This window comes from Uloborus diversus, chromosome 4, assembly GCF_026930045.1.
Source record: "Uloborus diversus isolate 005 chromosome 4, Udiv.v.3.1, whole genome shotgun sequence".
Taxonomy (NCBI): Eukaryota; Metazoa; Arthropoda; class Arachnida; order Araneae; family Uloboridae; genus Uloborus; species Uloborus diversus.
Genome location: NC_072734.1, coordinates 38,773,775 through 38,786,172, shown reverse-complemented (window position 1 = coordinate 38,786,172; position 12,398 = coordinate 38,773,775). Strand labels below are relative to the sequence as shown.

Genomic DNA, 12,398 nt, shown 5'->3' with positions numbered 1-12,398 from the left:
TTGCGGCTTATGCGCGAACAAAAAACTGCAAAGGAATGTAAATATTTTCAAAGATATATGAAGGGAGTATTAAAAGGAAGCATGTAAACGATGTTAGAACAAAAATTTTGAACATTTGAATTTTTATAAAAATATTTGAAAATTGATCATTTTACCTTTTTTCTAATTTTGCTGCCAATCAAGGGTGCCCATATAGGGGAGCAAGGGGGCGGGGGCTCAAGCCCCCCCTTAGAAATGAGAACTTCCTTTGCTTTTAGTGCTTTTTCCTTTGCAAACATGTGTAAAAATTTCTTTTCCAGAATAAGTTATTAAAAATGTCAAATTTTAATACAGTAAAACCTCGTTAAGTCGTCACTCAAGGGACCAAAAATTTTTGACCACTTATGCGGAGTGACTACTTATGTGGAGTGGGAAATTAAGGAAGAAAAAAAAAGCCTTACAAATATTCATGAATAGCAGTAGAATTCTGTGAGAAAAACAACAGCTTATGTAATCAATGTCTATAAATTAGTGGAAATATTAAAAAGGGGGAAAATACTAATGATAGTTACTTTGTTTCATTTTCTCTTACTTATACATTACTAAATAACAACAACTTATTTAGTTACAGTACATTAATACAATCCTTCAATGTTGACTCATGAAGTTGTTGCTTACAGAAAAGAATGATCTCTTCTAACATACATCAAGCTTTAAACTCTGTGTTTGTAGTTCCTTGAACGGATGTTAAATACTGACTAACTTTCTCCAGGTATTAGATTTTGTATGTCTTGCTGAAAGGAGTTTGATTCATACTCTTGGTACTCGGCAGAGTCACAGCAAGAAGTATGTTTTGAATGCCCAGAACTGAGGATCGAAATTTCAAGGAGAAATTACTATCGAACAGCCTTTTAACTAAGTCCGACACTATTTTATAAGATCTGATAAGGAAAAGGAATTTTAGAGAACAATTTTTGAGTGACTAGTTAACCGGGTAAAATTAAATTTGGTGACCAGTAAAGGAGGATCATGCTTCTCGAAAATTTCCTTTTTTCGGTCCACCCTAACATACACATAGAAGTAGCAATTTATGTGTGTAGATGAGGATAAAAATCCTAAGAAAGCAATAAATGTCACGCTTGCTCCAGAGAAGCATTGATTCAAAATTTTCATTATGATTACTATTGATATTGCTTCACCCCTGATGCTGGACATGGGTGCAAGACCTTCCGTCTCAGGACGGATTTCCGTCTTGACAAAATTTCCGAGACGGAGGTCGGGACGGAAAGAAATTCAATGAATTTCTTTTAATTTTTAATGAAAAAAGAAAAATTGAGTGTTTGAAAAATATGCTTTAATATTACTGGACCGTTCCATAACCACAAATTTACATCGACATTCTCTCGGTTTTCCGCCATGTGCTTGTTTAGTCTGCAACGTGCTTTTGGAGGAGTGGCTTTTCGGCTCGCGCAGTTTGACTTTTTTTAGGTATAACTTTGTTATTTCCAACTCACTGCATTGCAAACCGAGGAGTTGCTCGCTATTCTCCCTGATTTTTCGAAGCAATCGGCTCTAATTGAAAATTTAGCCTTTTCTCATGCTATTTTCGATCATTCTTTCGTTTTTTTTCATTTGTGTTTTTTTTTTTTTTGTAAACTTTACACGCATAAATGAAAATTATGTACGCGCTTAAAATGTCTTAAAAGTTGAATCTGCATCACCGATTGAAAGTGATTGCTGACAAGATGAAATATTTTCGCCACAGCAAAGGACGTCCACATACCAGGTAAAACAGAAAACTATCAAGGATTTTGAAGATTTTAATGAAAATGGGAATTTCGGAAATAATTGGGGGGGGGGGGATTTCAAGCTGGTTGGAAACACCGATGGGCAAACCGTTCCTGCATTTTTGACAGACTTGAGGAATCACTAAATTGTAATGTCATTGAATCGAACACTCGCTAGAATGGAAATATGGGTGGGGGGGGGAGAGAAAGGAAAGAAGAAGAAAAATAACGGCAGCACGAGCTTGCAAAAAAACGATACTCTTGCAAAGAGGGTAATCTGTCCGCAAATTAACCCACGATAATACTGAGGTCTTAAAACGTTGATATCTTGGACAATCTAAAGGGGGGGGGGGGTGTTACTCACGGGTTACAGTATAAAATATCGAAAAACTGAATTGAAAACATTTTTGAAGCTAGGAGTGGTTCGATATTTCTCCACTACAAACTCTTAAAATTTTAAAAGTCAAAAAGTTTTAGGCTGTCTCTGATGATGTAAAAGTGGGTTTTAAAAAAGAATCGAAGATTGGAGTCTTAAAAACACTAATTTAGGCAATCTTTGGTGAATTTATGAGAGATGGTTTTGGTGTTTTAACATGAAAATGTTTTGTAGCTGATGTGTTAAAAACTATTTGAGGCTATACTTAAATGACTTAAGTTAAAGGGCATTTGCGACCCTCTCCCGAAAAGTTTGTAATTGAAGTCTTAAATCTTTTAGGCTGTCTTTGGCAATGTCAAGAGGGGGGGGAGGGGGCTCTCTTTAGGCGAAATTCCGAAACTGGAGTCTTAAAAGCGCAACTTTGGACCGTCTTGGGGTTCGGAGTTCTCCTTTCCCAAAAAATATTCAAAGCTGAAGTATTCAGAACTCGGCTTTAGGTAATCTTTGGAAGACTTAAGAAGAGGGAATTCGAAGGCTTTCTCTCAATACGTTTTAGAATTTAAATTCTAAAATTTTCGGTGATGAAAAGGGGAAACCACAAATTTAAGTAAAATTTAGTGAACTTAGAGGAAAGAGTTCGGGGGGGGGGGGAGAGGTCTCTCCCCCGAAGTATTGAAATGCTATTTTGGCTATTTTTGAGAGAGTTAAGAGTTAGGGAATTCAGGGGTCTTTCTCGAAACATTTTCGAAATTGAAGTCTTAAAACTTGGGGTTGTCTTTGGCGATGTGTGGAAGGGAGTTGCTCTCTCAATAGAAAAATAAATCTAAACAAAAACTTACACTGCGTTTAGTAAACACAATGAGGGGGGGGGGGGGTTCCGCACCCCCAGCCCGAAATATTTTAGTTTCTGAAATTTTAAGAGCTTTGTTTTGGGCTGTCTTTGGATGACTTAAGGGGGAAGGGTGTATGAAGATTTGTTCAAAAAGTTTCCAAAATTAAAGTATTAAAATTTTTAGGCGGTCATAAATCATGTTTATAGGTAAGAGGGGTACTATTCCTACAAAACAATTTAGAAACTGAAGCCTTAAAAATTGAAATTTAGGACATTTGTGGTGAACTCCGAGGAAGGGGTTCGGGAGTTCTCTTCCGAAAATTCTTTGATGCTGAAATATTTAAAGCGCCACTTTAGGCTATATTTGAGTGCCTTAAGAGGGATGTGATTCGGGAACCCTGCCTGGAGTTAGGATTCAGTTCCCCTATTTCTTTTTTTAATTAATGAATGTTGGAAAGGGTACATTGTTTAAAAAATATATCTACTTCACTGAAGCGATTTTTTATTGCTAATTAAAAAATTCTTTTCTTTAAAGAATTCTTTTTCAAATGAAGACTGTGTGGAGGAATGGTGACAGTTCATTATCATTAGTCGGCCTTACCCTTCCCCTAGTTTGTTGGCGCTACCTTGGGTAGACTTTCGAATCAGAACTGATTTATGTTGCAAAAGTGAAAATCATATGTCCTAAGCGATTTTATTGTTACAACAAAAATGTTTAGGATCGGCAAAAAATTAATAGTGGGGTGCTGCGAACGCTTTTATCCCTTACATTATCCAACATCCTCTAAAGTTGCGTTTTTGAAACTTTAATTTCGAAATATTGCCGAAGGAGGGTTGCTGAACTCCATCCCTTCAATAGTGCATTCAAAAAGAGTATAAACGTTATGAAATTTAAATTACAATTTCGTTTTTAAATCTTCGGTTTCGGGAAAGCCCATAGCGTCCCCTCCCCCTCCCCTCTTTAATGTTTTTTGAAGGTTGCTCAATATTGTGATTTTGGGACTATCAGTTTGAAATAATTGATGTAAGAGTCCCTGAACCCCTCCTTTCCCTGAACTTTACCAAAATGGCCTACCACAGCGTTTTTTGGATTTCAATTTGAAAAAATTTCTGGGGGAGAGCCCCGGGAACCCCCCCCCCCCCTTTATTGCCGGATTTTAGATTTTTTGGAATTATGATGTCAAAACACTTAAATATTACAATTTTAAGGCTTCAAATTTAAATCAAACAGATTCCAAAACTGGCATTGTTAAAATCTGCAACATTTATACATACAAATTTTTCCTTAAGCCCGCATGAGGGCGGGGGGGGGGGGGGGGGCTGAAAATCCGTCTTGAACACATCACCAAACTTGCACCCATGATGCTAGAGTAAGGGAGCCACTTTTTTGATGCGCCCTGAATCTTGGTGTTTCAAAAAAAAAAAAGAGAGAGGTTTCTCATCGCAAATTTCTGGCCTAATGCTTATTCTGTCGTGTGCAGGTACAATAGATGGCAAAAATGCAAAAAAATTAAAAATGAAAAATTTGCAGTTACTGCCCTTTACCTGCACATGGCAGTATTTTGTCCTGTAATTTGTAGAAATGGTGTCTGAACTGAGCTATCCGGTGGCCTAGCTTTTTTGTTTGTGGAGAGTATTGTGTGTGTTACCTCTCCTCAGATTTGATTTGTTGCTAGGTCTGATAAGGCAAATACTTTGTCATAACCTGAGTAACTGTTGTTCGTTTACCATATATCTACTTAGCTTAGAAACTTCCAAAGTTTTCTTCAGCAAAATTTTTACATAGATTTTCAAATTCCTTTTAGGTGGATCTTTCTCGCACTTTTAAATTCCGGAATTCTGGCAAGATATATTCCGGAATTCCCATTATATCTTCAAACATGGACACTACTGGGACATTTGAAATTGCAAAAGTACTAGCCAAAGTAAGTATTTTTAAAAAGTTTTATTGTTTTATTTACTTTTTATTTATATCTTTGGAGTTATTTAACTATTTTTATTAATTCTTTATTCTATAATTCTTTCTTATATCACACTTGTTGAGAGATAACAAAAAGAACCATATAGCGGAGATCATCAACCCATTCCCTGCCCTGGCTGATACAGGATCGGCTGCACAGTGTGTGTTAAGATTGCCGTGGCCGATGCAGGCTCCTCGCAAGAAAATGGTTCCTTACTGGCTTCGGCGATCCTGTGTCGTCACGGCGTTTTTATCAGTTTTTGCTTCGGCAGAATATGTGTCGGCGAGCCTTTCAAGGGCAGAATCCTGTTATTGCACTTCTTTGTTGGGTTCTAGTGCTTTTAGGGGAGCGGTAATCATGAGCGCCCATATTCAAAATTGTAATGGGGGCTCAGAAATTTTAACCATGGTTTAGTAGGATATTTTCCCCATGGAGGCAGATTTCAGGACAGATTAGAGTCATTAAAATTTGACATTTTTAATTATTTATTCATTAATGGCTGGAGAAGAAATATTTTTGCAAAGAAAAAAGTACTAAAAGCGAGGAAGTTCTACTTTCCAAAGGGGGCTTGAACCTCCCCTGCCCCCCTATATGGGTGCCCTTGGCAGTAATCAAGCTCTTTTCCTTAGTCAAAAGGCATGTAACATATAATGTTTCAAGAAAGTCCGTGCACAGTCATATGACATTTTATTTTTTTCTGAGCAATGTTTAAAATTTTAATTAGGCATTTTTAATATGAACTAAAATTTCTACATTACTAATAATTATATGAATATAAAATACAAGTAAAAAAGGAATATTATATTATTTTGTTATATTAATGATGTATAATCATAAAAATAATCATTATAAAAATATAGTACATAACTTTATCATATTTTCAAAATAAATATCCGGATATATATCGATTGATATATATCGGCGAACCCTGATTCTTGGAATATACCTAAAATTTGAAGCAAAATGTAAATGTCTTTTTTATAGGACAAGATTTCAATAACCCTAATCAAAAAGTAAAAAAGAGTGAAATTTTTGCAGGGGTGCCCACCCCTCCTAAGAGCGAAGGCACCCCCACCCCTCTCCCCATCCCTCAAATGTTGTGAAGATCCCAAAGGAGAAAATGTCCCCTCACCCCCCCCCCCCTAAAAAATTTTAACCGCTCTTGGTTTTTGTGAAATTTTAAAAATGTATTTAAAAAGATGTCTGGGCTGTCATTTTAATAGTTTCATTTAATTTTGGAAATTAAGACTATAGTATAAAACTTAAGTCCTGGACGTCAAATCTTAGATTAATTTGGGAATGAACCGCAGATTATTATTGCTTAGTTTTGTTTTTAAAAAAATTCTAAGTGCATGAGATTTACAACTTAGTTTTTGTAAGAAAGCATATCATTTATTTTTGTGTGCATAGCTAAAATTTAAGTGTTTGGTTTATTTCACTCACTTCTAATAATGTCATATTCGTATAATAAATGGTACATAGTAATATATTGTTTGTACAATTTGGTGTCATTGCTGCTAATTTTATGGTTATTTTTTGTAAAGTTAGCCTTAACATTTAAAGATGCTTGGGTCGTTGGCAACATTCCATTTTGAAGAGTTTGATCCTATGGCTGCTCTTTGTTTTCCGTGATCTGGTCCTCAAAGAGACATATTTGGTTTATCTGCTGAGTACAAGGGCGCCCATATAGAAGGGCAAGTAGGGACTGAAGCCCTTCCCCCATTTGAAATTATAACTTCCTTGCTCTTAGTACTTTTTCTTTGCAAAAATGTGAACAAATTTCTTCTCCAGCCATTAATGAATAATTTATTAAAAATGTCAATATTTAATAACTCTAATCTGTAGTGAAATCGGTTTCTATGGAGAAAATATCCTGCTAAACCATGGGGAAAATATCTGAGCCCCCCCCCCCCCCCCTTAAAATTTTGCCCATGGCTCAATATGCATTGAACCCAATTTCAACAGAATATTGGGTGCATCTCTAGTGAAATGAATTGCAATTTCATTTCAATAGGGAATATTTCCATTGAGAAATGCTGTTAACACAAATAAATATAAAATAAAACAATATTTATGGGAGAACAAAAATTGGTAGTTAATTTTTAATGCATTTTATGATACTTATGAACTGTTGATGTTTTGTAAATATTCTTTGCCTTATAAAATGGTAACTTATTTCGAAGATTAATATAATTTTGGTGAACTTTGAACTGTAAACTATAATGGCGTCTATTTCCTTCAGAAGACATTTGGGACCCTCAGTTTTTCTTAATGTTTTTCGTCTTTATGCATACTATCACCCTTGAAAATTTTGCCTAAGAGTTAAGACTCACTCTGTATGTCTGAAGTTTCATTTGGATCTGTCCAATAGAACTGGAGCTATAAGCCTCTGAGTACTGTCAGTGGAATTTTTACTCACTTGTACTATCTATATATCAAAACATTTTTTTTTTTTTTTTTTTTTTTTACAGCAGACTATTTTGCCAGCATTTTTTAAAGAAATTGTTTCAAAGAAATAATTATTCAAGAATCAACTATAGTATTTATTATCATATTTTCTTACTTTATTGTTTTTAAGATTAATAATCAACCAGCTGAATTAGTTGCAATTATGAAAAAAAGAATAAATTTTAAGAATTACTAATGATTATATACGTAAAATACACCCCCAGCTCAGTCATTCCATCCGAGGACTGCAATGACGTGCTTATTGGCACTCATCAGTCCGGTAATAGAAAGTGCCTGAACTGGAGGTGAAAAACCTCTTAAGGATGCCAAGAGTGCCTAACAAACACTCTTTTTTGGCACTCTTGGTGTCCTTAAGAGGTTTTTCACCTCCAGCTCAGGCACTTCCTATTCCGGACCAATAAGTGCCAATAAGCACGACACTGCAGTCCTCGGATGGAATGACTGTGCTGGCGGTGTATTTTATGTATTTCTGCCTTAGCCCTGGCTATAGGACGGTAACTTACTGAAAATAATGATCATGTGTTCTCTTGCTTAGATCTTGCTAGTTTTGTGAACCCAATCTTGGATTTTGTGGAAAGTCCCTTTGGCACTTCTATTTCTTAGCTGTTATATCATTACATGCAGGCTTTACCAGACATTGATTTTTATCACTAAATATGGTTGTATTGCTTTGAAAATTTGATTGTTTTCTGTGTCCTTTGTGGTATAAATTTCATTCAGTTTCGATAATCCTTCCATGGTGTTGCAATTTTCACTAACATGAGTGTATTTATATTTGTTGTTTTCTCTGCTCATCTGTATCTTAATTTTTACATCATTGATTGAATTTTGTCCTACTATGTATATTTTTCAGCATGGTCTTTTTACCTGCATTCACAAACATTATTCATTAGATGAATGGAGAAAATTTGCTGCAGAAAATCCAGCAGCTATTAAAGTAAGTCCTCATGGTTTTTCTTGAAAGCTTTTATTTTATTTTGCATTTTCAGTGAATTAAATCTCATTTTATGTTACAGAATGTTGCAGTAAGTATCGGCGCCGCGCAAGGAGATTTTGAAAATCTGTGTGCTATAATCAAAGAGGTTCCAGACCTAGAATACATCTGTCTTGATGTTGCTAATGGATATTCAGAACACTTTGTTGCTCTTGTGAAACAAGTCAGAGCAGCATATCCATCTCATACAATAATGGTATTTTTTGTTCACTTTTCTTTTCGCTTTTATCATCATTAGTCATTTAATGAATTGAAGAGGGGGCAAGAATGTGATATTAAAATCTATATGAAAATTTCAGCCTGCCAATTTCCAACTTCTAAAAATTATACAAATATTTATGTATTATACATTCTATATTCTGCAATATTAAAACCAGATATGTTTTTCTCCAAATGTCATAATCCACTGTCATGTTTATTTCAATTTTAGTTATGAAAAGCAAAAATTTTGATTGAAAAGTCAGTCAGTGTGCCTTATCACGTTTTTGCCCTGAGCCCTTCAATTGCAGTCGAACCCCATTGAGCCCCCTGGGTGCCAAGAGACATGTTTGGTATAGTTAAAAAAAATGTTTACACAAACTTGAAACAGAACTAACAAAACTCAAATTAAGAGTCTCGATAATTCTATCAAATTACACTCATGTCCAAAATTAAGGTCACAAACATGTTAAGGGCGAGAATATTCGACGTATGGACTGGCCCTTGAGGAATGTCTCGGAAGAGCCATTGCATAGTGTAACCTTCCCTCTTAATGCCTTCCAAGAGTTAAAAGCTGTTCTTTTAAAAGAATGAACTTGGTTACCCCAGGAAGCATTTATTGACACTGTCATAAACTGTATGAAACATCGTTGTGAGGCTTGTATAGCAGTGCAGGATGGTCACACTCCATATTAGACAGGCTTTTCTCAAGATATGCTTTGTCTGATGCATAATTTAACACTTTTTAATATATCCTGTTTCTTAATCTTCAATTAAAATCTTTTTCATGTTATGTTTCTATGTTGGTTCTCTCATTGTAATGTGCGAAATTTCGTGGCAACACTGAATAGTTTTTCAGTTTTCGCAGATTTTATGTTTGTGACTTTGATTTTGGACATAAGTTTTGGACATCAGGTATTGCTGCATTTTGAAAGTGTTTTAATGAACTGCATAGAGATCTATATAAAATGTAAAACTGTCTGTGAACTCAAATAAACTAATGTCATTTAAATTTTTTGCAAAAACTGCTATGTACTTTTTGTCCTAAATCATGACCAACAACAAAAATGTAAAATTATATGCAGTAGAGTGCTAGCGAAACTAGCTCAGTAGCTAAAACATTTTGATTAAAAATAAATGAGTTGGTTTTACATGTAACAAAAGCTGTTGTAATTCAATCAACTAAATAAAGACATACTGTAGATATAAAACTGGGGTAAATCAAGAACTTTGTAAAAAATATATATATGTATATACATCAAAATTGTCTGCAATTTTTTAGGATTTTCTATGAACAAGGTTCACCTGTTTATCTATATTATCAGGGTCTCTCCGATAATGACCCATTCTTTACCAAAAGCTGTATTTGCCCTTTAGTAAGTGATAGTGTTCTGGGTTGGAAAACAGCAAAACTGCTAAAAGATGGGGATCTAGAGTATAGTATAAAAGGGACTTTACCTGTAAGAGAGTGAGGATCTTTTAAAAGAATATTTTGTTTGTTGAAAAGAGATGGGACTGTACTGACTGAATTTGGTGTTTGAGCAGGAAGAAATTGGTTCTAAATGCATATGAAGGAAATGGTTACAAACAGCAATGATGAAGTGTGGTTCAAATGTCCTGGGACATGATAGTAAATGCATTATATCTGAATCTGTACCATATTGAGGCATGGTATAACAGGATCTCACTGTATTTAATTAATAAATATGTGGTATTAAGTGAGGTTTTTTGCAGTATGTAAAAACGTCCCCCAAATCTAGTTCAAGTGTTACAACGCATTTTTATACTCCCCATGAGCATTTTAGTATGTGCTATTACATTCATAAAAACAACTGTAGAAAGTTATTGTAAAAAAAAATTAAAAAAAAAAAGATTCTTAAAAATCATGAATACTGATGTACTCAAATATGAATAAAGGCAAAAAGGCACAAACTGTACTTTCAAAGCAGACTTTTATAACTAATGACAAAAAATAATAATTTGCATGTAATAAATAGTGTGCTTCAATTCATATTCAACGCGACCAAAATAATCCAAAGAAGGGGGGGGGAGGGAGTTTATATGTATCATCATCAGATGATAGATATAACTAGTTACAGTTGGCTCACTGTTTAATGACTTTCAATGAACCACAAAAAGTCACCCTTAAGTAGAAAACGTCCTTAAATAGAATGCTTTTAACACTACAGTGAACCAACTGAGACCGTGAAAAGCCGTCGTTAAACAGAGAACCAACTGTATATCTATATCATCACAATGGTGAAATATCATACTGTTGCTCTGAAGTGATGATATTTAACTTTAGAAATGTCAAAATTGTATCGCATCTTCATATAAATTTTGTACTTATAATTACGTATGATTCACTTTCGCATTTAATTTTATTATTTTACTAGGCTGGTAATGTTGTAACTGGCGAGATGGTAGAAGAACTCATTTTGTCTGGAGCAGATGTAATCAAGGTAGGAATTGGACCTGGCTCTGTTTGCACTACGAGAAAAAAGACTGGTGTTGGATATCCTCAACTTAGTGCTGTCTTAGAGTGCGCTGATGCTGCACATGGATTAGGAGGACACATAATATCTGTAATTAAATTTTGTTTTTATATTAATATGCACAGTACAACATTGTTTATATGGCTATTTTAGATGTCGTTTCATAGCCAGGTATGATGCAATCATATCTTTTATAATGATGATGACTTTGTTTATTCAAGGCTGCATTGTGTGTCATTTTTCCCCTAAAATATCAAATTTTCCATCCGGGTTATTTTTTTGTTCCTTTATTTCTTACTTTGGATGAAACTTTTCTAGAAAACAGAGGTTGGTTAGGTAGTGTTGTGACAGAGCAAAAGGAAAGTCATTTCACCGTACTCATTAGGACTAATTTGATTGGTAAGCAATTTTTTCTCCATATTCTATCTTTTGATGTTTTGCTACACTTAAAAACTTAAAGTGTCACAGAACAGTGAGGCATTTTCACAGTAAGATAAAAATGAAGTTTTAAAAAGATGAATGCAGGTTTAACAAAATTAGAAATGGTGAATAAAGTTTCATGTTCCTATTTCCATTCTATAGACCAGGGGTCTCTAAACTATGACTCGTGGTTCAAACGTTCCCTGCAAGCATATAAAGTCTGGCATGTGACTAGAAATTTATTTTATGTGGTGTTCTCTCCTGGAAAAAAACTTTCATTCTCTTCTCTTAAAGATCCTATTCAGCATCTTAATTGTTGTGGAATTCATAAAATTAATTATAGTTGCAATCTTGCCTATATTAGACAGACTCGGCATGCTTTAAAATTTTGCTTGAAAGAGCATCAAAGTTATTTGTAGAAACAACAATTAAATAAGTCTAGCATTGCCCAACATTGTTGGGATTCGAATCACACTTTTATATTTTAACTCTTATCAAATTATCCAAATATGCCCCAACTCATCAGATCTTGACTTTTGGGAATCTTTCAATATTTTGAGAAATAGTTTTAACTTAGTTGATGATCTAAAGCTGTTCCGTACTTTTCTAATGTCTGGTTTCCATATTTATAAATTTTTCCTTTCCCTATCCATTTTTATCTATCTTGCTTTGTTTATTTTTTACTAGTTTTCGCTTTTGTAATGCGGTTGACATCCCTCACCCCTTTTTTAAAAAAATATTTTTCTTTTTCTAAAACTTTTGTTTTTGATTTGTTTTATTTCCTGGTTGTTACATTTCCTTTTTTCTTTCAGGCAACTTTTATTTTCTTGCAATTCACGGTTATTGACATTGTTTTTTGTTTTAGCTTTATGGCTTAATCTTCATCC

General features: G+C 34.4%; 1 protein-coding gene across 1 annotated transcript in view; it reads left to right on the top strand.

Annotated features, from left to right (window-relative positions):
- LOC129219715 (GMP reductase 1-like) overlaps window positions 1-12,398 on the top strand; it is a 43,882-nt gene that overhangs the window by 10,197 nt on the left and 21,287 nt on the right. The window contains exons 2-5 of the mRNA XM_054854001.1: window positions 4,780-4,899; window positions 8,258-8,341; window positions 8,421-8,594; window positions 10,993-11,181. Coding sequence (XP_054709976.1) covers window positions 4,780-4,899; window positions 8,258-8,341; window positions 8,421-8,594; window positions 10,993-11,181 — 567 coding nt within the window. The remainder of the gene's footprint in view (window positions 1-4,779; window positions 4,900-8,257; window positions 8,342-8,420; window positions 8,595-10,992; window positions 11,182-12,398) is intronic.